Source organism: Perognathus longimembris, chromosome 3 (genome assembly GCF_023159225.1).
Source record: "Perognathus longimembris pacificus isolate PPM17 chromosome 3, ASM2315922v1, whole genome shotgun sequence".
NCBI classification, from domain to species: domain Eukaryota; kingdom Metazoa; phylum Chordata; class Mammalia; order Rodentia; family Heteromyidae; genus Perognathus; species Perognathus longimembris.
Genome location: NC_063163.1, coordinates 10501185 through 10526021, shown reverse-complemented (window position 1 = coordinate 10526021; position 24837 = coordinate 10501185). Strand labels below are relative to the sequence as shown.

General features: G+C 45.0%; 2 protein-coding genes across 3 annotated transcripts in view; one reads left to right on the top strand and one right to left on the bottom strand.

Annotated features, from left to right (window-relative positions):
• The window catches only part of Cldn10 (claudin 10), an 84103-nt gene extending 76223 nt beyond the window's left edge, over positions 1-7880 (top strand). For both annotated transcript variants that reach the window (XM_048341176.1, XM_048341175.1), the window contains exons 4-5: positions 6655-6762; positions 7732-7880. In XM_048341176.1, coding sequence (XP_048197133.1) covers positions 6655-6762; positions 7732-7855 — 232 coding nt within the window. In that variant the 3' untranslated portion in view covers positions 7856-7880. The remainder of the gene's footprint in view (positions 1-6654; positions 6763-7731) is intronic.
• Positions 7881-10893: 3013 nt separating this feature from the next.
• Positions 10894-24837, bottom strand: part of Dzip1 (DAZ interacting zinc finger protein 1) — a 47606-nt gene continuing 33662 nt past the window's right edge. The window contains exons 16-23 of the mRNA XM_048341174.1: positions 21717-21856; positions 20541-20739; positions 19970-20099; positions 19210-19263; positions 17620-17813; positions 16114-16250; positions 13850-14024; positions 10894-11944 (exon numbers count right to left, since the gene is read on the bottom strand). Coding sequence (XP_048197131.1) covers positions 11865-11944; positions 13850-14024; positions 16114-16250; positions 17620-17813; positions 19210-19263; positions 19970-20099; positions 20541-20739; positions 21717-21856 — 1109 coding nt within the window. The 3' untranslated portion in view covers positions 10894-11864. The remainder of the gene's footprint in view (positions 11945-13849; positions 14025-16113; positions 16251-17619; positions 17814-19209; positions 19264-19969; positions 20100-20540; positions 20740-21716; positions 21857-24837) is intronic.

The window sequence follows — 24837 nt, the reverse complement described above, 5'->3', positions numbered from 1 at the left end:
GTTTATTTTGCTTTGTAAACCAAATTAATCTTTATTTTGGTTTCTTAATCTTGGGTGTTCCCCCTAAAATTTTCCAGATATAAATAGATACGTAATTTTTAAAAAAAATTGTGCATGACCTGGGGCTTGAACTCAGGGCCTGGGTGCTTTCCCTTAGCATTTTTTACTCAAGGCCGGTGCTACCACTCTAGCCAAAGCTCCATTTCCAGCTTTTTTGCTGGTTAATTGGGACTTTCCTGCCTGGGCTGGCTTTGAACCACCGTTCACAGTCCTCAGGCCTCACCTCCCTCAGTAGCTAGGATTACAGTCCTGAGCAACTGGTGCCCAGCAGACATTAACCTTAAAACTTCCCATTTTACTTTTGCCAGCATTTGGAAGGCCCCCAGGTGCATGCCCTGGGCGGCGTCCCAGTGCACCCCGGAGCTGTAGGAGGGAATTGCTAGCAAGGAGCGGGCAGCCACGGGCCTGGCTGGCTTCAAACAGCCTCTGCTACCTGGGATCCCCTAGGAGTGTGGGATATCTGGGGAAACGCGTGCTAATAGGTCACTGCTATAGAATATTTATTTATGTTTTTGCAATGATACAGACCTTAGTTTACATTAAGTCTATGCACTGGGAGAAAATTCCCTTCAGATGAAAAGTTTGCTTCCTAGTGAAATTCCTTTTTGAAATATTGGTGCTGATAACATATGAATGTACTCCCTAGACTTTAAAGCAGTTTCCCCCCAAAATACATGTAGTTGTTTAAAGTAGGTAGAATAATATTACATAGCTGTTACTACACTTGGTTAAAATGAGGCTTTAGCTCTGTGACTTTCATTAAGCTGACATCAATTTTCTGGGGGTCCTGCAAGGAGGAGGTGCTTTTTCTTCCTCCCATAACAGTGTTTTGGAGGGGCTTCTCTGTTCTTTCTGAGTGCCAGCAGGCTCTGGTTTTCATTTCTACCCTGGCCTTTCGGTGCACTGGGTGAAAAGACAGCCTGCGGGCACTCAGGAAGAATTCCACACCCTACCGTTTTTGAGCCACTGAGAATTTAATGAGCCAGGAAAGGGAGAAAACTCTTCGGTGTGAAAAAAAAGTAAAAGGAGGCTATGTTTATTTTGTTTTGATATTAACAAAATATTTTATTTAGCTACAGTATCTATAAAAGGAAGACAGTCAAGAGTTGAGAGCTGGAGGTGTAAGTTGCCACTTAGGACTTTCCTTGTTTATTTTTATTTTTTTCCTTCCTTCTCTCTCCCTCCTCTCTTTTCCTCCCTTCCTTTCCCTTCTTCTCCTTCCTCCCCCTTTTTGTGCCGACTCTGGGGCTCAAACTCAAGGCCTCTCACTTCCACATGGCCTTTTCCCTCAAGGCTGGCACTCTACCACTTGAGCTACACCTCCACTTCCCATTTATAGATTTTCTTTCTTTCTTTTTTTTTTTTGGCCAGTCCTGGGCCTTGGACTCAGGGCCTGAGCACTGTTCCTGGCTTCTCTTTGCTCAAGGCTAGCACTCTGCCACTTGAGCCACAGCGCCACTTCTGGCCATTTTCTATATATGTGGTGCTGGGGAATCGAACCCAGGGCTTCATGTATATGAGTCAAGCACTCTTGCAACTAGGCCATGTTCCCAGCCTGCATTTATAGGTTTTCAATCCTGGTTTTACCACTCATGTTGCTGAAACGTGGGAGGGTAATTCTAACTGCCAGAATATCCATTTCCTTGTTCATGAAATAAGGACCAGCACACCTGTCTCTCAGGATTGTAACAAGGATTGGATATAATCATGTATGTAAAAAATTTTAAAAACCTTCACAAACACACAAACATCCTAACAGCGAGCTGAGTGATGCTAGCTGTTGTTCCCATGGGTATTTCCTTGAGCCACATCTAAATGCTTGGGACAGCCTGGCCCTGCTTGTCTTGATGTCATGCTCTTCTAATTCTGTTGGTAGGTTTTATCACACTTGAAATAAATATTTGCTTAGTGTCTGGCTAGCCTGCACTGTAAGATCTGTGAGGACAGGGCTGTGGTCTCTCTTATTCCTCCTGAACACATTACCTGAGCTGCTCCCTCTATTATGAGTTGAAGTGTGAAATATATCTAGCTTTGCTGGGTGCTGGTGACTAACACTTCTTACCTCCCTACTCCGGAGGCTGAGATCTGAGGATTGCAGTTTGAAGCCAGCCTGGGCAGGAAAGTACATGAGACAATTATCTCCAATTAACCACCCAAAACCCAGAAGTGGAGCTGTGACTCAAAGTGGTAGAGCACTATCCTTGCACAAAAGAGCTTCCAGACAGCGCCTAGGCCCTGAGTTCAAGCCCCATGACCAACAACAACAACAAAAATGCATCTAGCTTTAGGCGCAGCTCTCTTCATAGGAAATGAGGACCAGGCTCAACAGCGTAGAATTCCGACATGGCTAGGTAGAGGAGAATAATTCTAGCCAATTTGGAAGAGCCCATTTTCATGCCTTAGATCCTTTTGGTTTATTTGGGGGGTAAAATTGTTTTTAGTAATCTGTCCTTTAATTTTTCTGATACAAATAAATTTATAAGTTATTCTGGTTGATGGAAGCTGTATGCACTGACAGGGATGGATTAGAGCTACAGGCTGGCTGCCTTTTGATGAGTCCTGTCAACCTATAGCACCCCAACAGTGCTTTCACCTTCACACGGAGTTCTGTCCTCACCTTGGTCCTGGGGTGGCCAGTGTTGAGGAGGGCGGTCCTTTCCGGATTAGGAAGAAACTGCTGATTGGACTGAAGAGGCGACACGGAGAGGGAAAGCTGGCTTACTGCCAAAGAAAGACCTGAGACAGAGACTCTGCAATTTGGATAATCTTGCTGAGGTGTTGAAATCAGCTTCTTCACATTTACCAAAAGTGAAGAAAGACTTCCAGGCAGAGGTGAAGGAGATGTGCCTTGGAAACAAACTGTGGTAGATTTGATATTGTTCTCTCTCTCTCAATGCTGCCTTTCAGTTACACAAGTCTCTCTCTCTCTCTCTCTCTCTCTCTCTCACACACACACACACACACACACAGAGGGCCAGATGTGAACTTCAATCACTGTTGAGCAAGGGCTGTGACAGGCACCCATCAACCGAATGAAGAAAAAGAGAAAAGAACTAGTCACAGAAGGTAGGGGTAGATATAGGGTCTCTAAAATCATCTCTAACCAATGCCATTTGTTAAGGGTTTGACAGAATTCACAACTGAAGTCAGATGGAAAGGATATTTTCTATGAACTCGTACCATAATGAAAAGTAAAAAAAAAAAAAAAGTAAAGGAATAAATTATTAGTATAAGCTAAACTCATATTCCTAAATCCCTTGGGAAAAATTTCCTTAATGAAGGCAGTCCTGTGACCATTTATAGTAACAATGTGTACCTGTTTGTAATGCCTCCTTAAAAAAAATTACTGCCAGGTACTGGTGGTTCACACCTGTAACCCTAGCTACTTAGGAGGCTGAGATCTGAGGATCACGGTTCCAGCTCAGGCTGGAAAGTCTGTGAGACCTTATCTACCAGAAAAGCCAGAAGTGAAGCTGTGGCTCAAGTAGTAGAGTGCTAGCCTTGAGCCAAAGCTCACGGACAATGGCTGGTCCTGAGATCAAGCCCCAGGACTAGCACTGTATGTGTGTGAATGTATCTTTTTAAATTACCTTTAAATAGTTGTACAAAGGAGTTGCCCTTCAACAAAGCAGTTCATGATGACAATGCATCTTGATCATTGTCACCCCTTTCAACATTCTCACTCATCCCTTCCAACCCACCCTTTCCCTCACTTTTCTTACATTTTGTAGGATATATATCAATTTTTTTTTTTACTTCATAATACCTTCAATGAATTCATAGTACTAAGTGGTGGCTTATAACCGTCATCCCATGCCTCAATTGACCACTACTAATCAGTATACTTACTGTTTGTATTTTTGGCAGTACTGGAGTTTTGAATTTGAAGCCTTATGCTTGCCATGTAGGTGTTTTTACTTGAGTCACGTCCTCAGCTCCTTTTCACTTCAGTCATTTTTTGAACAGGGTCTCAAGTTACTGCCAAAACAAGCCTGGACTTCAGTGCTCCTCTTTGTAGTTCCCACATAGGGTGAAAGGCAGACGCCACCACTCCTAGCTTCTGTCGTGTGAGGCTGAGTCTTATCAAGCTGTGTCCCCCCAATCTCAGCCTTCTGTGTAGCTGAGGTGACCGGCATGCCCACCCCACCCATACCCAGCTTAGTGGCTCGTCACCCACTGCTCTGTACCAGGACTTATTTTGGTAAAGCTCAATATGCTAGAGGGGCTGGGGATATGGCCTAGTGGCAAGAGTGCCTGCCTCATATACATGAGGCCCTGGGTTCGATTCCCCAGCACCACATATACAGAAAAACGGCCAGAAGTGGCGCTGTGGCTCAAGTGGCAGAGTGCTAGCCTTGAGCAAAAAGGAAGCCAGGGACAGTGCTCAGGCCCTGAGTCCAAGCCCCAGGACTGGCCAAAAAAAAAAAAAAAAAAAAAGCTCAATATGCTAGAAAACGTTCAGACTTCTCTCCAAATAGAACAATATTAAGACAGAAGGGAAAACAGCTTATCTTCCAGGGGTGGAAAAGCAGCAAGAGAAAAAGAGAAACCATAAGATCTTAGAGTAGTCCTAGTGGAATGTCCTCCGGTACAAGTGCTTCACTACCCCGGTTTCTCTCTTGGTGCTGCGGAAGAGCGGAAGGGACTGACGCCCGCTCGAGGACTTCAGGTATTAAAGCAGTCAAGTGACATTTGCCTGCAACATGTAGGCAGCTTTTATGTGTGTAGTCTTAGTGGAACAATGTAAATGCAACGCTGACTATGGAAATCTATGACATCCTTTCTGGATATACGTGATAGATGAGTAGGTTTTTTTGTTTGTTTGTGCTGGTTATAGGGCTTGATGTCAGGGCATTGCTTCTGAGCTTGTCTTTTTTGTTTTTCTAAGGCTACTTTACCACTTGAGCCACAGATCCGTCTTTGGCTTTTGTGGTGCTTTAATTGGTGATAAGAGTCTCATGGACTTTCCTGCCTGAGCTGACTTGGAACCGCAATCCTCAGATCTTAGCTTCCTGAGTAGCTAGGATTACAGGTGTGAGCCACTGGCACTGAGCTTTGAGTGTTGTTTTCCAATCTTTGAGTCTGACAGGTGTGTACACCAGAACCCTCCGTTCTGTTTTGCTGTGCATGCATGTGCATGTGAATGTGCATGTCTGTGTTGTGTGTGTGCAGACTGAAGATGTTTTTTCCCCCACTAACACTAACCTGCTGCATGGAGAAGTGTCTGGGCTCTACAGCCAGATGAGACCCTGACCCTTACTTGCTCTACCATAGCCATTCCTATCCCCATCTGCCGCCTCATTTCCCAGAAGAGGCAGTACCATTGAGGAAAGAACCACCTCGGGGCAGCATTTGCTGGGAATGTACCCCCAGTTCCGGTTCCCTTGCACACATTGCTTCTAGGTCCCCTGGCTAGTGGCTGGGTTCTACTAATCTCTACTAGCACTCAGCACACATTAGAAAGCCAGGCTCTGCCAGAAACAGCATCAGCTGCTGTCAGTAGCAATGTGCACAGTTAGGAGATTACATTTGCACTGGGTGTCAGTAGTTTACACCCGTAATCCTAGCTATTCAGAAGGCTGAGATCTGAAGATCTTGATTCAAAGCCATTGGAGACTCTCGCCTCCAATGAACCAGCAAAAAAAAGGCCCAAAGTGGAGGCGTGGTGCCGAGTACAGCGTGAATCTCAAGCAAAAAGCTGAGTGTGAGGTTGAGTTCAAGCTGCAGTATTGGCACAGAACACGAACAATCCCCTCCAGCAATCTATCCTGCAGAAAAGGACTGGTGAAGAGGAGAATGCTCAACCCCTCATGTTTTGCTATGCTCTTCCCATTCTTGAGTTGTTTCTTTGCATGACTGTCCTCCCTCTAGTCCTCTCTTGCAAATGACTTATGACTACTTTGTAGGATGACCTCCGAGGGAGGGAGGGAGGGAGGGAGGGAGGTGGTGCTTGTGGAGTTTGACCAACTGTAGGGTCGTCTTGCAAGTGACTTGACTTTTCTGTTCTCAGTAGCATTATTCTCCTCATGGTGATCTCCCCAAGGAAGGGACTTTCACATCCATCTCTGCATCTGGTTTGAACACCTGCAGTGCTGTGGCCTGCCGTCCGGAGATGCTTAGTAGCCTCGCTTCACCAAGCTATGTGTGTGTGCTCTGTCCATCTCCCTAGAGTGCAGGGACGAGGAAGATGCTATCATTTCCACACGGAGCCCTTTAGGAACACCTTGTCTCATCGTTTGCAAGTAGTTAGTACTTGATCAATATGTACTGAATTGACCTGGAATGAAAGGGAAGACAGCTTTCCTTTTCAAACTACAGCATGCCTAAATAAATTTCCCAGTAATGGCACTCAACCTGCTGGTTGAGTCGGGACACCCAAGCTTTGACTGCCTGGCCAGGTACCATTATTTCCTGTGAAGCTGTTGGAGAAGAATTTTTTTTTTAATGGCCACAATAACACCTGAGAAGAGTTTAAAGCCTTCTATGTTGCTACAAGTTTATAGCACTAAAGAGCCTTTAGCACACGTTGGCTAGTGATGTTCTTTTGTTTATCCCTTAAATAGGCTGTAATACTTGTGTAATACTTTCTCACAGGTATGAATTAGGAGCTGCTCTGTTTATTGGATGGGCAGGATCCACACTCTGCATAATTGGTGGTGTCATATTTTGCTTTTCAATATCTGACAACAACAAGACACCCAGGTATGTAAAGAGAGACCAAAACTACCCCTAAAAAGTACTATACACATCTAAATCATTATGTCATAGTCTGTGGGGGACAAACTGTGATAGCACATGTGATTCTTAGAAATTTCAAAATCTCCAGAACTGGAAGAAGTTAAGCTACTTTTATCATTATAAATATGAGCCTACAACTGAGGGCAAGCTCACCGTGCCAATGTTATGACAATGTTCAACTAGGCAGGAATTGTTCGTGAAGGTCACGACTAACCAGTTTCCGGGAAGCTTTTTTTCAATCTACTTTTAAACATTGCTTAAATGTTTTATGGAGGGTCCTGGGAATTGAACTTAGGGCCTCGTTCTCACTTAGCTTTTGCACTGGAAGCTAGTGCTCTACCTCTTGAACTATGCCTCCATTTCTGACAGCTTGCTGGTTGATTAGCGATAAAAGCCTCATAGAGTTTTCTGCCCAGGCTGACTTTGAACCAAGATCTTCAGAGTTCAGCCTCCTGAGTAGCTAGGGTTACTCTTGTGAGTCACCAGCACCAGAAAGGAAGATGAGTCTTAAAAAGTAGTTTTGGAAAAATAACAAATGAGTAAGTCAGGAATTTCTTTTTTTTGGCCAGTCCTGGGCCTTGGACTGAGGGCCTGAGCACTGTCCCTGGCTTCCTTTTTGCTCAAGGCTAGCACTCTGCCACTTGAGCCACAGCGCCACTTCTGGCCGTTTTCTGTATATGTGGTGCTGGGGAATCGAACCCAGGGCCTCATGTATACGAGGCAAGCTCTCTCGCCACTAGGCCATATCCCCAGCCACAGGAATTTCTTCCACAGAGATTCTTTGTCATGCAATTTACTGGACAACTTTGACTTCTTTGTCTCAAGGTCAGAAATCAGCTATTGACAGAAATAGGTAGAAGTGTTTTTGCCTGGTTTTTGTTTGCTTTCTGCACAGAACAGCATCTACACCAACCTCTGATTTTTGCCTTTCAGAATGGGATACACATACAATGGGCCCACATCTGTCATGTCTTCTCGGACAAAATATCAAGGTGGAGAAGGAGATTTTAAGCCCACAAATCCATCAAAACAGTTTGATAAAAATGCTTACGTCTAAGAGCTCTGCCGGCAAGCTGTATCTTGAGTTATTATAAAAGTGAACAGTTCACAAAATGGTCCCATCAAGTCCCTTCTGTAATTAACACTCAGACTATTTTTAAAGTATGAACTGGGAGAACTTGTTGATTGTCTGGATGTAAATGTTCTTACAGATATGAACTAATCATTTTCTGTGGCTTTCTATAAAAAATAAACAGGTTTATTTACAAGATTTGCATGTTTTGTATATTTAAAGAACACGCAAAGCGTTTAGTATCAAAGGTTCAAGAAGTATTTGTAATAGTATTATAGCCCTAGTGATCTTCTGTACATTGAGGTCTTTGACCCCCATTTCTTGTTTCATTTATGTAGTAAAAGGAATCTGTCGTATAAACAATGGGGGACAGTGTGAGACTAGTTCTTAAAAGGCATTTGTGCTAAAGAGACATGCTGTTGGCTGCTTCTGTTTCTCATTCCCATTTGTCAGGGCTGCCATTCATTATGGTGGCTCAACGAAGGGCTCTCGAGGTCCACCCAGAAGTAGCTGCCATTTATGTGGCACATCCACCTTAAGGAAGGAACTGTGTAGGTTCCTCTGACAGGAGTGGGGTCCACAAACAGCAGAGCATCCACCTCAGCTGAGATGGGGCTGCAGGTGGCCAGTAAATAAAGTCCAGAAGCCCACGTGGTCCCTTCCTCCTATAGACTTGGGAGGTTGAGTTCCTGTGTCTCACATAGCAACTAACTGGTAATAGGAGAGACTCACCATTTCCCAAGACTTGTTCCAGGGACGATAGAACAAAGTCACAGATTTATTCCTAGGGCCAACCCTATGTACCACATGCTGTGAGGGTAAGATAGAACACCATGACCACCAATCTTCTGTGCCCTATGCAGTGGTACATTCCTTCAGTGTCCTGCAGCTACAGAAAAGGAAATTAAAGCGAAGGGCTTATGTAATTTGCCACAATAGTGACTGACTGGCAACCTCTAGACTTTTGGCTGGGATGGTACAGGGCAAAAGAAGAGAGCTTCAGGCTGGGGATATAGCCTAGTGGCAAGAGTGCCTGCCTCGGATACACGAGGCCCTAGGTTCGATTCCCCAGCACCACATATACAGAAAACGGCCAGAAGCGGCGCTGTGGCTCAAGTGGCAGAGTGCTAGCCTTGAGCGGGAAGAAGCCAGGGACAGTGCTCAGGCCCTGAGTCCAAGGCCCAGGACTGGCCAAAAAAAAATAAATAAATAAATAAAAAAAAAGAAGAGAGCTTCAATCCATGGGTAAGAAAGGGTACCAAAGTTACCTGTAAACAAGTGTCTGAAAGTGAGTCACCATGTGAGTGACAACCTCACTTCACCGAAGTGTTGGTGATAAGAGGAAACATCACGTTGTTTGGAGATGCCAGGGTCTTCATGGACAAAGTATCAGTAGAAAGAAAAGGGAGTGGACAAATGTGTTGAAACAAATAAAACATTCCATATACCACATTAATCCTTGAAATACCTTTTTCTTTTTCAGAAATACAAGATAATAGCCAGGCGCTGAGAGCTCATGCCTATAATCCTAGTTACTCAGGAGGTCAAGATCCAAGAACCTGTGGTTCAAAGCCAGCCTGGGCAGGAAAGTCCATGAAACTCTTATCTCCAATTAACCACCAGAAAACTGGAAGTGGCACTGTGGCTCAAGTGGTAGAGCACTAGCCTTGAGCTGAAGAGCTCAAGGACAGCGCCCAGGCCCAGAGTTCAAGCCCCATGACCAAACTAAATAAATACAAGATAATTAGACGCAGAAGTTAGATCTAAAGCACACCAGACGCTAGACATTCACACAGAGTGAGACCAAGGAGGAGACTCCTAGGAGAGGGCCACAAAAGCACAACCTGCCTATGGGGCTCTGACCATACAAAATAACATTTATAGAAATGAATTCCAGGACATGGAAAATCATTTTTTTCTTTGTTTTCATCTTGTCTGTTTAGCTTTCTGTGGGAGGGTAAGGTAGTATGCAGAAATGGAGGGACCCCTCTGTACACCACCTTTATAATTACAAGAAGAAAAAAGAAGTAGAAGATAACTAAAAGACAAGATAGGCCAGGTGCATGGACCAGGTTGGAGACAGGGTCATGTGGGTATACAGTTAAAGCCAAAGAGTCATTTTCAACTAGAAGCTGAGGAAGATGACATTTAGATCATACGTAAGAATTTAGGGAAGGTTAGGGGATGAAGATTCAGAAAAGCTGTTAGTCATCAGAAGCATGTTAGCTGGGTTGGGGTTGAAGTATCACCCCAAAAAGCCAAATCTAGTAAATGCATAAATGAATGATAGGATTCAACAGGTAAGTTAAAGGATGGGTTTCTGGGACACACCGCTTAAACCTTGGGTTTACTCAGCAGAGACACGGCGCACACAGACTTGGAAGAGTCCAGGGTGAATGCCTCCTCTCGCCACTTCCTAGGTATGTGGCTTTGGGCAAGTTACTTGGTAACTCTTTCTTCCATCTTTAGACTGAGGATTATAGCAATGACTGCACCAGTGCAAGTTAAAAAGGAAAACCCAAACCCTAGGCTCAGTACATTGGGGAAAAAGCCAATGAGCAAAGTGGCCTGCATGGCAGCTATCTGGCACGGATGCTGTGGGTGGGTTATCACTGTCCTCCTTCCTGAAAGCTAGATTCAGCATTCATTCAAACTTTCAGGAATATGGATGCAAAGTGAGTTATATTTGCACGGTAATGGCCCCACAGAAGGTAAAAACAGATTTATTCTAGCTAGGATGTTATACGGTATGTCTACCAGGGCAAGCTTCACCCTTAGTCCCCTCAGGAGAAAATTATCTTTTTTTGTTGTTGTCAGTACTGGGGTTGAACCCGGAGCCTTACACTTTCACTTGGCTTTTTTGCTCAAGGCTGGTGCTCTACCACTTGAGTCACACCTGCACCGCCAGTGTTTTTGGCTGGTCAACTGTGGGTCAGACTCTCCAGAATTTATCAGGCCAAGTTGCTTCAAGGATTCTAGGCACAAACCACTAGCACCCAGTTAGCCCACTCCGAAACTTAGTTCAGAAATCATCTCTAATGAGCAACCACAGGCACAGTGATATAATGGAGGGCTTTACTGGTAAGGTTGACAGGTGAAGACATCCCCGAACCCAACAAATCATTTAGTTAAGAATTTCTTTTTTAGGAAACAGTACGGCTACTACCACCAAAGTGTTAAAAAAATGTAAAGAACAGTGTCTAGGAACTGACTGGCAACGTCCTTGTTCAAGAAAGTAACTAAATGAGTTTTGAGGTATTTTATAGTATGGGCTGAGCATTTAAAAAAGAAGTCAAATTACACATATATTCAAGTAATGGCTCAATCTTTTCTACTTGATATTCGGACGCAGCTAACTGGCATCTACAGTTGATTCATAAAATAACGGAGATTAAGATTGTATTGCAGGAAGTTACTGTTCAATAGCAACATGCTTATGGGGGCTCAAGCTCAGAGTTGAGACTAGACAGGAAACTTTGGGAAATGTGTTTAATGTGGGCCTAGCTACAGTTAATCACTTGAAGTTCCTATATGAAAAATAACTAACCTAACTGTTGGGATTTTTTTTTTTCAGATTCTACGGATTCCATTTTCAAGGTATTAACAGAATTTTCTAGTATTAAACATTTCAATGTGACAACAGACATAAAACTATTTTAAAAGTTGTCTTAAGTTCAAACCAAAACCTGCTGTAAGTTAAAAAAAAATTTTCACTTGAAAATAATACACTTAAACACTAGACTACCATTCTGAAGAAAACACTTTTTATGACTTCCATGACATTTTGTTTTCAAGCAGGAGTCAATCACCTTTATCCACTTCAAAATACTGCCGACGATTTGCTTTTCAATACTGTACGAGGTGCCCTGGAAGAGAGACCGCAGCTCTCTGAGTCAGCTTCCGGATGTTTGAGGAAGCCTGTAAGGCAAGAACACTGGGATGGCAGAGGCCACAACTGAGGTGCTGCTGGCTTCAGAGTGTGTGCATGTGAAAGTTACACTTCTAGAAAGTCACTCCATTCAGTCACAGTGACTAAGCTGCTTTGTAATGTGTTTGGCTCATGATCTTGAAATCCTGTGGAGGAAGAAGAGGGAGGAGAGGGAGGAGGGAGGAGGGGAGAAAAGAATGAGGGAGGAAGGAGGAGAGAAGGACCCAGTGGTTAAACAAACACGAGGTCAACGCTGGATGGTTTCACGCTGTGCATTTTTAAAGTTTCATTTTGTTATCTTGAGGTTGTACAGAGGGGTTTCAATTCACTGTGTTCAGTATATGAGCACAATGTGTCCTGATCAATGTCACCCCTTCCATCATTCTATCTCTCTCAACCTCACCCATCCCCTCAATTTTCCTGGTTCCATTGAGGATTAAGACTGAACTCACCACCACCACCGCCACCCCTTCCGCTCCCTGCTCTTCTACGCCTCGCCCCTGGTTGCGCTGTCTTTCCTCACTCAGTGCTTGGATCTGGTCAGGAATCCCCAGCTCCAGTCCCCTCAGGAGTGAGCTGACTATAAAAATCTACTTGTGAGTAGGTTACAAATCTAGGACCCTCTCAGGGCTTGGCATGTGGGCTTCACCCTGCAGCCCACCTGGGCAGCAGCTCTCCTTCTTCCGTATTCAGGTGGGGGTATGGATGTTCAGACAGCTTGGTACATTTGTGTTGTGTTAATAACTCTGAGCTGAGCTGGGTGCTAGTGGCTCATGCCTGTAATCCTAACTACTACTGAGAATCATGGTTCCAAGCCAGCCTGGACAGGAAAGTCTGTGAGACTCTGATCTCCAATTAACCACCAAAAAGCTGAAAGTGTAGCTGTGCCTCACATGGTGGAGGCCAGCCTTGAAGGAAAAAGTTGAAGGACAGCGCCCAGGCCCTGAGTTCAAGCCCAAGGACTGGCACGAGCAGTGTTCTGGATAATGAAAATGAGCCTGCAATCCCAGCATTTTAAAGGAGAGACTGGAGGGTCACAAGTTTGAGACCAGCCTGGGCTACACAATGAGACCTTGTCTCAAAATAAATGAGCATAGAGAACATATAAATTTATGATTTTCTAACTGAAGAAGGGGAATCTGTTGAGAGTTAAATTCTTGGTGATCCAGGCTCTAGATGATACTTGTACATGTGACTTTCCAGCTAGCAATTTCATTTGTAATCTATCCCACTATCTATGGTGCTGCAAGAATAACCAAGAAGAAAAATCAAGACAAAAAATATTTAATAGGAAGTAGAGGAATACTGGAAGACTGCCACACAAGAACGGTCTCTTTCCGGTATAGGATCAGAAATTTCCATTTCTATGGCGCAGGTGCATGAAGAGAACATTTGCGTGTCATTTTAAGAAATAATATAATTTTTTTGGTATGTGTAGGGGAAGGTCCTGGTGTTTGAATGCAGGATTTTGTATTTGCTATGCAGTTCAGTCATGCCCTCAGTTCTTTTTACTTTTTCTCAGATCGAGTCTCAAGATTTTCTTCCTAGGGCTGATCACAGACCACAGTCCTTCAACCTATGCTGTCTGTGTCGCTGCTATTACCTGCTTGTTTGGTGAGATGGAGTCTTGCTGGCTTTTTCCCCAGGGCTGGCCTCCAACCACAGTTCTCCCAATCTCTGCCTCCTCAGTAGCTGGGATGACAGGCATGAGCCACCACACTTGGTGTCAAAGTTTTTTTTAAATGGAAAGTTAGGCCAGAAATTAAGTAAGGATGATTAATGTATGTGTATAAACTTATTCAGACTTTATTAAAATAACCTAAAGCATCAAAACCTTGGTTAGCCCAATCGTGGTAGCTGCGTTTTGTGTATGGTGTTAAGTAGAATCTCGGGCGTGTTAAGCAAGCACTTCATCACTGAGAGATATCCTCAGCCTCGGGTAGCGTTTTGATGATATGTTAGCATAACTGAAGTAACTACTTCTAGAGATGAAATACAAAGTGGACAGAAAATGGAGAGAGAGAGAGAGAGAGAGCGAGAGAGCCACCAACCTTCTCCCTTGGGCTCGCGAGGGATGAATGCACCCCAGGCACATGGCACTTGGAGAGAACTGAATTCCTTCTTCACTTGGGGAGGGTACCTCTGGTCTTGCCCAGTTTTTTTCCCCAGAGATTTTTCTTCTTCTAAGGATGAGCCGTCCCAGTCGTCATCATCCACATCTGCACACTGAAAGAAATACACGGGGAGTGGGCACCGGTGGCTCATGCTTATAATCCTACCTACTTGGGAGGCCGAGAGCTGAAGGTTGCCGTTCCAAGCCGGCCCTAGCAGGAAAGCCCGTGAGGCTCGTGTTTCCAATGAACCATCAGAAAACCAGAAGTGGTGCTGTGGCTCAAAGTGGCAGAGCACCAGCCTGGAGACCAAAAAAACTCAGGGACAATGCCCAAGCCTTGAGTTCAAGTCCCATGATGGGGGAAAAAAAAAGGAAAGAAAAACACAGAGAATAATTTGTTTCTTAAAGAAGTGGTGCCCCTGGACATTGAGGAAAGTGAACTATGCAACTGGTGAATGGAGACAGGAGGGAGGGATAGGAGAATGAGGGAAAGGATGACGCGGGGTGAAAGACAATGTACTTACATGTAAATGTAACCCCGCTGTATGGCACCTCTAAAACAACAATAGAGTGATTTTTAAAATTCCATTAATAAAGAAACAGTGCTCCTCAACCATGCTTCAGTTTCGAATGAGCCGCCAACAGTAAATGACAAGAAAGGTGGGTGTGAAAGTTGGGGCCTCAAATCTGGGCATTTCTACAAGGTAATGAAGTAGATTTGGAAAGCCATATTTTGAAAGCTGAGCAAATCATCTGTTTGTTTGTTTTCATGCCAAGGAAATGTATGCTTCTCCTCTTTACCAATCACCTTCACGGTAAGGCAGGACTCCATCAGAGCTCCACCAGAGCTGAACAGCACCACTCCCCCACCAAAAGGCCCCCCACATTTCCAGCACGCCCTTCCCAAAGGGCGCCTTAGCTTCTCCTGTGATACATGACTCCTGTCAGGAGCACTAATAAAAAGTAGTCTGAAGCCAGGTGCTGGTGGCTCACACCTGTAGTCCTAACTTCAGGAGACAGATCTGATGATCACAGGTTCAAAGTCAGACTGGTCAGGAAAGTCCATGAGACTCTTACCCCCAGTTAACCATCAAAAAGTTGAAAGCAGAGCATCAGCCTTGAGGCGGGGAAATTAAAAGCCAAGCAAGAGCTCAAGGTCCTGAGTTCAAGTCCCTGTACCAGCACTCACAAGACAGACACACACACACATACACACAGTAGTTTGATAAAAATGCTCTGGATTCCAGAGATGAATAGGAGAAGAATAAAATCTTATTTTAATGAAAAACGAAGCGAAGAATGCCAAGAATTAGGAGACTGCGTCAACACAGCTTTTCAAAATAGAGCCAGGGGCATCTGCCCGCCACCCCCTCCTGACAGGGGCGGTGCTGTGGAAATGCTCAGGCCTCTTCTGGGATACAGCAGGTGCATAGGTCTGCCTTCATTGATCTCAGCTCGCACATCTATCAAGAATTCTTCCATGGACTTAAGGCGCCCAGCGCAGTGAGACCCTACAAAGACCTTCCTTTATCCCACAGTAGAAGAAAAGTCCTGGGATGTGGGTGTCGAGGCCCCGGAGTCCAGCCAATCACAAGCGCTTTCATCCAAGCCATCTGTATCTGTGAGCGTGGGGAGCAACGCCTAACAGAAGTTTGGAAATCTATATAATGGGAACGGGGCATGTCTGTGACTTATTATTATTATAGGCCAAGTGTCTCTTTTCCAAACTGCTTGGACTTGAAGCGTTTCTTGATTTATATAGGGTTTTGGACCTAAGAATATTTGCATAGGCTTTACTAAGCATCCCTGATCTAAAAATCAGAAATCCCAAATCTCAAACTTACTTTTGAAGGATATGGAGATGTGCTGGGGATTGAACCCAGAGCCATAGATGCTACTACCACAGGGTGTGTGTGTGTGGGGGGGGGGTTCTAATTGTGATTATCACTGCTTATAACGTTTAGGATTTGGGGACATTTCCCATTTTGGATCTGGAGATGAGGGTTACTGAGGTTATACCGCCAGGCAGCCGCCGCGGAGCCTCTGATTCTCTACAGAGTGACGGAATGCACGAACTCAGAATGAGGCCCAATACCAGCTCTGCCACACTAACGCATCGCATGTCAGCTCTGCCACACTAACGATCTCACTGTCCTTATTCATATCCAAAGAGGAATGTTGTGTTTAGTCAGTGGTTCTTACCTTTAGTTCTTCCTCCTTGAATTCTTCTTTTTTGTCAAGCTTGTCAGGAATGTGAATCCCTCCAATTGGTTTATTCATATTTTTCTGCTGTGGAATGATCTTTTCCACTTTATCAGTTTGTATTTTAATGGAGGTTACTAATAGGAACAAAAGAAACTGGTCAAGGAAGCCTTTCTTCAAAATTGTATTCTATATGCAGTTCTGCCCTTACAGTTTGGACAAGAGTCTAAGCTTTGTACATAATTATGTATTAGCAAAATAAAATTCACCGATGTATTTGGAGATTGTTGTTTTTGCTTTCTTTTCTTTTTAGGGGAGCATGGGGGGGGGTGCGCACAGGAAGGGAGGGAGGAAGGGAAAACAGCCCAGTGATGGCACTCAATAGGCAATATGTGGAAAATCAACTATGCAACGGGTGGGCAGTGTCGGGAAGGGGAAACTGGGCATTGTCCAAAAAAAAATGTACTCATCATCTGACTTATGAAATGGTGCCCACTGCGTACAACACCTTAGTAATAGCAATAAAATTATATATCTCAAAATTATATCTCAAAAAAGTCAATCCCAATCCTCCAGCCGAGAAGCTACCCAGTCTTCATTTTAAACCAGAAAAGGAAGTCTCCTCTGTGATTTCAACGAGGTAACTTGCATGAACAAATGGATGTTATCCAAAACAATGCTATTTTTACATACACAAGTTGTATTTTACATAGTTAGATGAATGAACATAATATTCAGATTATCCATGGCATGAAGCAATAATTATACTTAAGTGACATTTAAAATCTGTCATTTTAAATTTACGTTCAATCGTTTCTTCTTTTGAAAAAAAATGGCCCATGAGCTGTACTTCTTTGAGAAAGCTAAAGGAAGTCACAAGCCAGAGACCAGGATCTGTCTTTCTTTGACCCTGCCCCACCTCCGGAGCACACAGTACCTTGGAACAGCTATTCTTATACAGCTCCCCCAGTGCTGAACGTGGGCTGAACTGTGTCTCTGTAAATTCCTGTATCAGGTCCCTAGCCTCAGTACTTTATAATGCAGCCATACTTGGAGGCAGAGTTCAGAGGTAGTTCAATGAAAATCTCTTTATAAAACCAGAAATGGGGACAGTGATAGATGCATGGGGAGAGAGCGAGATGTGAAGAGACACCGGGAGAGGAAGGCCGGGCGTGGGCCAAGGACAGAGGCAGAGAACCCTCACAAGGAACCGAACTTGCCAACGCCTAGATGTTGGACTTCCTAGAACACCGGCAGGGTAAATCCCCGCCCCTGACTCCTGCAGTGTGTAGTATTTTTGTTAGAGCAGCCCAGTCCCTTTCCTCTCCTTCAATCTGAAGATGGGCAGGATGCAAAGCACATCCTCTTCCTCCCTATGGAAGTGCTCCCCATCCTTTCCTCCCCTCCCTCCTGGCCCTGACTCCCTGGGCCCATGGCTCCCCAGATAGGGGAACCACCGTCTTCAGTGAAACTTCCCGGAGGATTTCCCAGGATCAAAGCTCACACCTGAGGGTTTGGAAGACACGTCGGAGCCCTCGATCTCGCTCCCCTCCGTCCCATCCGTGTCGCTTTTGATGCTGCTCTTGCCGAAGCTGCTCTTGCTGCTTCTCGGTAGCTGAAGGGGAAGCAGGTCTGGGGACACAAAAGCCTGGATGAAGTCGTCCTCTTCCAGCTCCTCCTCGGAGCTGAAGGGAGGCGTCCTGCAAAAGTCACAACCGAGATGGAGGGCTTCGTCTCCTCCCAAACCACAGGTCCCGGAAGGTGGAACCGTCTCATGGCTTTTCCCACCCAACGGGAGGCCTAGGAGCTACCCAGGCGGCCAAGAGGTCCCCAAATCCAGGCCTAACAACCACGTGGCACTGGTTAAAAGTCATGACCTCACTCCTCTAAACCCAAATGTGTTGTTTTTCTTAATGTCCTTCATTTTGAGGGTGCCTAAGGGAAATACTTTTCAGTGAAGGAAAACTAGTACTTTCCACAGTGATATTGTTCTGTCTTTTAAGTCTTTACTTCTAACTCACCTTCAGACTGCACCTCACAAAATACTTGCACATAAAGGATCTCATCTGTAGGCTCACACTGATTATCACCCCCATTTTTTAAGGTGAAATAGAAGTCCAGGACAGTGTTAGTTCAGCTAAAGAATACTTACACAGAGTCCTTAAATTCCAGACAACACATCAATGAATGGAAAGTGAACTATGTTGGATTATACTCTACTATGCAGTGCTTTGAAAAAGGTCCGGAATAAGGCAATGACGAGTGAGCCTATGTACCCTATAATTCGTAGTTTAATAGTTATATATCCTCATTTAATTTGTGAAGCTATACAATGAAAAACGCAGCACTATCCCACCTTACTAAAAAATTAAGAAAATTGAATAGAAACCGGTGGCATCACAGTTGAGCAAGGATTCTTAGTAGGAACCTACAAAATAAGGTCCTCATTAGCTTCTGTCCTGGGGCTTGAACTCAGGATCTGGACAGTGTCCCTGAGCTTTTTTTTTTTTTTTTTTTTTTGCTCGAGGCTAGTTCTCTATCACTGGAGCCACAGCTCCACTTCTGTTATTTTCTGGTATCTAATTGAAGATAAGAGTCTCATGGGCTGAGACTTTTCAACCTTGGCTGGCTTCCAATTGCAGTCCTCGGAGCTCAGCCTCCTGAGGAGCGAGGATTACGAGCGTGAGCCACTGGCACCCAGCTCTCATTAACTTTTAAGGGGAGCTAGAACAATAGGAACGAATCGGAAATTTATGCTCCCCATAAATCCAGTCATTGAAACTCAATTCATCCCTTGGCTTCAAATGTGCTTTCCCTGAGCAATTCCTCCACCCTGGGGTGAAGCAGGTGAGACTGTCTCACACAGGAGCCCCGGCCTACATGGAGGCCGCAGGCCGGTGAAGTGCTACTGACTGACCTAACTGATGGACAAAGGCAAGGGCGCAAATAACATATCCCAAAGGAGTCACAAGTTAACTATGCCTGATCGACCACAATGGCTTTAGTGAACCACCACGAGCATACTAATTTATGAGGGAAAGGCATATTGGGCAAAAAGACATTTAAAAATTCTTTCCTCCTGCCCCAAGTACTCACGCTGCAGATAAAGATTTTCTGGAAAAATGATCTTCTATGATGGTTTTCTTACTTCTAAAGAAAAACAGAAAAACATGTTGCTCAAGTGAATATGGCTTAACATAAATACTTATTGTTATTATTTTTTGTAGTTTGGTTTTTGGTTTTGCTCCTAACATAGCAAAGATGGGCACCAACGACTCATACCTGTAACCCTAGCTACTCAAGAGGCTGAGACCTGAGGATCACCGTTCGAAGCCAGCCCAGACAGAAAAGTCAGTGAATCTCTTATCTCCAACTAACCAGCAAAAAGCCAGAAGTAGAGGTGTGGTTCGAATGGTAAAGTGCCAGCCATCAGTAACAAAAGTAAGGGAGAGTGCCCTGGCCCTGGGTTCAAGCCCCAGTATCTGCAATATGAGTATCTTGGTGTCAACCAGAAACTACAGGCAGCTGCAAGTGGGATTCACGAACTCAATACCTGGGAGCTAGTAAACCAATACGCAGAGCCTCAGAGCCTCAGCAACCCGATGTGTGGTACCTGGAGGCAAGAAGGTCACAGGAGGAGGAAGGCAGACCGGAGCTTCCTCTCCCCTACGTGAGGACACAGACAGGCAGCTGTCAGCCAGGCACAAATCCCTCGACAGAACTTGTCCACGGTGCCACCGTGACCTCCAGCTTCCAGCCTCCAGAGCTGCCTCGCACTGGAGAACGCATCCAGTCTCCACGTACACGATGGGGCCCCAAGCTGGCTAAGGTGAACAATGAGGTTGGAAATACTCACTTTGGAACAGCCATCCTATCCGTAAAAGCAGATCTTTGTCTAACCAGTGGTTTACTTGGGGGAGGAAGCTGGACTGCTTTGGGTACTTCTTCAGCCAGCGGGGTGTCCATCTGAGGAGCACTGTACTTATCTGGAATGGAGGGGGGCATTCATGAGTCTCCACTGCCTTGACAGGAAGTGAAAAGCAAAACTCAATGGTACAGTCCTGTCTAAGGTGCCGTGGAAATGAACTCCAGCCTTTCCTTCTTTCCTCTTCCCCTCTCTCCCTCCCTCTCTTCCTTCCTTCCTTCCTTCCCTCCCTCTCTCCTTTCTCTCTCTCTCTCCCTTCCTTCCTTCTTCCTTCCTTCCTTCCTTCCTTCCTTCCTTCCTTCCTTCCGTCCTTCCCACTTTCCCTCCCTTCCTCTCTCTCTCCCTCCCTCCCTCCCTTCCTTCCTTTCTCTTTCCTTCTTTCTTTTAAAACCACAGCCTAGATCCAGCACTCACAGTACAAATAGGAGAGTTGTCAACGAAAGGCCAAAGTTTGTACACCATGTCGGAAATTAGAAAAGGGGTTGTTGCAATGAACTCTTACCCAAAGCAATGAAATGGCAGTTGGTAGCAGGTTTCCCTGAAGAGAGCAATGTCCTCTCCTCGATTTTACAGCTGACCTGGTGCTCTAGAGATTCTCGAATTTGCTGGATGTTTGGTATTTTTCTTGCTTGCTCGTGTCTTCCTAGTTCTACCGTTCTAAGGACTCTGTTCAGGTGATCACTCGGAATGCCCCGTGTGTTCTGCAGGAGAAAGATGGGCAGTGAGCCGCGGTGAACTGGGGTGTGTTGCCATTCCGTGGGTGTGTGTCATGATGAACTCTGCCCACCGTGTGACCCAGGCTTCCTGAGCTCCAGCTGCACGTAAAGCAGGGGATGTCCCAGCATGGAGCTCGAGTCCTGCCACCGACAGAACTTCACCATGCATGCGTCTGCTGCTGATGACTAATGACATATCAAGCTGTGTAACAAGGACCAAGTGAATCCAGCAGGCTAGAGGAATCCTGAGGCCAGCAGAGAAGGCCTGAGCAGGAGGCCGGGCTGTGACTCGACAGAGGGCCACACAAGTACGATTAAGAAGGAATGTCACATAGTGAGGCACTGGAGCAGGGCTGCCTTTGGGGACAGAGGCGCTGAGGCAGAAACAGTCAAAGCCATGTCCCACAGATGAACCCTGCAGACCCGGCTGAGAAGACCAGAAAAGAAGGTTGAAGGCCCACACGGAAAGTTTCAGGGTCCTTCCTCGGGGACGAGCAAGTCATCAGAGGTGACTTTCCAGCATAGAACTAATGTATAATTCCATAGGTGACCTGAGAAAATTAGTCTAGATTTGATGGAAATCAGCCCAGGAGAAAGTTAAAGGGCTAGTTGCTTAGTAACAGTACCTCATACACAAATCCATCTCCCTCCCATCTTGAATCTCATCACCTGTTTCATTTCAGCCTTTCTCACCCCAGGGCGTGAAACTACCACCCACTCAAATGCCCAGGACTCAGGTCTCTGTCCTCAAGAGTAAATGTTTCCTCTGATCTCAGTTATTTGATTGGCCCCACCCTTCCTTCCTCTCATCTCCTCTATAGTTATCCTGGCATCCGCCATCAACACCTGTGTCTGTGAATCTGCTTCACTAGCAAGCTTTCCTTCTCTCCTCTAATCCATCCTGATTTAGGAAAACAAAAACGTAACAAACCAGCAAATACACCAAGAATAAATGAACGTACTGAGTGAATCCCCAAGTTTTCGAGTTTCTTCACCAAGTTATGCTCCAGGAGTGTTCTGAGTTCCTTGGTGAACGAAGGCCCGGTCTTCAGATCTTTCCTTGCATATGTCTTCTTATTTAATTTCTGTTCATTTTCCCTTCCTGAAGTAAAGTTTTAAAAAGAGGATTAAACATACACATTACATCGCCAAGCAGAAGACAGCAAAACGCAACCTTAACATGGCAAGTAAACACTTGCAGTATTTTGGGATAGCTAAGTCCTTCCAAATAATAATATATGATGTTTAAGTATTGGGAGCTTCTAAAACTATGAAGTCTGCTTCAAAGCTTCAGTGCAAGCTGGGCATAGTGGCTCACGTCTGTAATCCCAGCTACTCAAGAGGCTGAGATCTGAGGATGGTAGCTCAAAGCCAGCCCAGGCAGAAAAGTCCCATGAGACTCTTACCTCCAATTAATCACTCAAAGTGCTAGAGAGCTACCCTGGAACACAAAGAGGCTCAGGGCCAGCACCCAGGCCCTAAGTTCAAGCCCCACAACTGACTCCCATCCCCCCAAAATACATAAAACCAAAACCAAACCAAACAAGCAAAACCAATGGTGATATTCTCTGCATTTTTCATTCCCCATCATACTTAAAAAAATTTTTTTTTTTTTTGCCAGTCCTGGGGCTTGAACTCAGGGCCTGGGCATTGTCCCTGAGCTGCTTCTGCTGAAGGCTAATAACTCTACCACTTGAGCCACAGAGCCTCTTCAGACCTTTTCTGTTTATGTGGTACTGACAAATGGAACCCAGGGCTTCATGCATGCTAGGCAAGCACTCTACCATTGAGGCGCATTCCCAGACCTGTACCAAAAAAAAAAAAGCACCACAAAACTTTCTCTTTTTGTGGTGTTAGTGATTGAGCCCAAGTCCCGGCTCATGCCAAACAGGCACTCAACCTTGACTACATTTCCAGTCTATCTGATCCAAGCCAGTCGTAGGGCTTGAACTCAGGTTCTTAGGTACTGTCCCTGAGCTTTTCTGCTCAAGACTAGTATTCTACCACTTGAGCCACTGCCTTACTTCCAGTTTTTGGTGTTTTTTTTTTTTTGATAGCCAACTGGAGAGAAGAGTCCCATAAACCATGGCTTCAAACCACGATCCTCTGATCTCAGCCTCCTGAGTAGATAGAATTACAGGCGTGAGCCACTAGTGCCTGGCTCTTATCCAAATTGTATTCTCCAGAGAAACACGTCTAGTTGAAGAGGGCTTGGAGAAGGGGATGAATGGCGTGATTTCTGAAAGTTTAAAACCTCTGACCAATGCTTGCCTTGACTAAGGAGACACGGTGTTCGGTGGATCAGACCCTTACTCAATATCCAAAGCCAGCTGTGGGCCAAATTTGACAACTGTGCTATTAGAATCTAATCTTGAAGCAGGGATATTACATCTAATAAAGGGTGTCATCTAATGCCAGTCCCTGGGTTTGAGGCTACAGACTCATCTCCGGAAACCCTCCCTCCTCCCAGTACTACGTCCACCTCACGTGATGATGAGGACTTCAGTAGGGACAGCACTCGGGGTCGCACAAGACTGTGGAACATGCCTTCCTTTTGTTTTTTCCAGTCAGGGGGCTTGAGCTCAGGGCATGGGTGCTGTCCCTGAGCTTTTATCGCTCAAGGCTAGCACTCAACCACTTTGAGCCACAGCACCACTTCCAGTTTTTTGTTGGTTAATTGGAGATGAGTCTTATGGACTTTCCTGCCCTAGCTGGCTTCGAACTGGGAAACTCGGATCTCAGCCTTCTGAGTAGCTAGGATTAGAGGCCTGAGCCACCAGCACCCAGCATGCCTTTCATTGACGATCTTTTCTAGAACTCCTGTTCCGTTATATTAATAAAGTTTTACTGTCAGAAAGTTAATCAATTGCTATTTGTACATTAAATAGAAGGGGGGGGGAGTGGAAATCCTGTATGAAGATCTTTCTCTATGCTCTGCTATTCCAGCTTGCTAAGCACAAATGATCAAGTGTGATTATATATCACGTTTATATGTGATTAGGAGTTGGAAATCATCTTAAACTTTATATTCTCGGCATTCACTCCACTTATTAACCATTAATGTTTTCAAGGATTCTGTGGCTACCAAAACAAAAAAAACACATCTGCTCTGTGAATAGACTATCAAAAGCAAGAAAAGTTACCTACTAGGCTGGGGATATGGCCTAGAGGCAAGAGAGCTTGCCTCGTATACATGAGGCCCTGGGTTCGATTCCCCAGCACCACATATACAGAAAACGGCCAGAAGTGGCACTGTGGCTCAAGTGGCAGAGTGCTAGCCTTGAGCAAAAAGAAGCCAGGGACAGTGCTCAGGCCCTGAGTCCAAGCCCCAGGACTGGCCAAAAAAAAAAAAAAAAAAAGAAAAGAAAAGTTAGCTACTGCCACAGTGTCATTGGCTTTATCATCTAGTTGCCCATCCGGCTAGCACTTATCTATATCTAAAGACACGAGGCACCTAGGGAGAGCCGGGTCATGGTGCTGCCACTGAAACAGATTTACCCCTACGCGGATTGTGCGAAGTTAGTTTTTCAACTATAAAGGAAGTGCCTGGAAGCATAGCCTAAAGAGAGGCTCAAAACCACATGGCAAGTGGGAGATCAAGCCAGTCTAGCTTAGCTCAGCCACACTTTAGCAGAGGCTCAGCCCTACATTTGCTGATGTACCTAGAGGCACCCTTAACCCCAATGACCCCCATTTTATTGAATGACTCCCCCAAATTGCTGCGGAATAAACATTTCACTTTGCCCTCTAATCCACTGTTCATTTCAGTAATTGCTTTGGGAAGCCACTCACAAAGACTTAGAAAAAAATCTTTGGTGGTGATTATTTCAAGGCGGATGCTGGCTAATGGAAGCATCAAAAAGCACAGACAGTGGACAGGAGAAAAAATAATGTTTAGGGTACAAGTAGAATGAATTGTGAAAAACCAACATAGGCAGATTTTAGAAACAGCATCCTCCATTGCTCTCCAAGCCCATCAAGATGAAACTTTTCTCCCAAGGGGCAAAGACTTTTTTGGGGGGAAGGGGTCACTAGGGTCTGAACTCAGTCTTGTAGCTGATAGGCAGGCACTCCACCACTTAG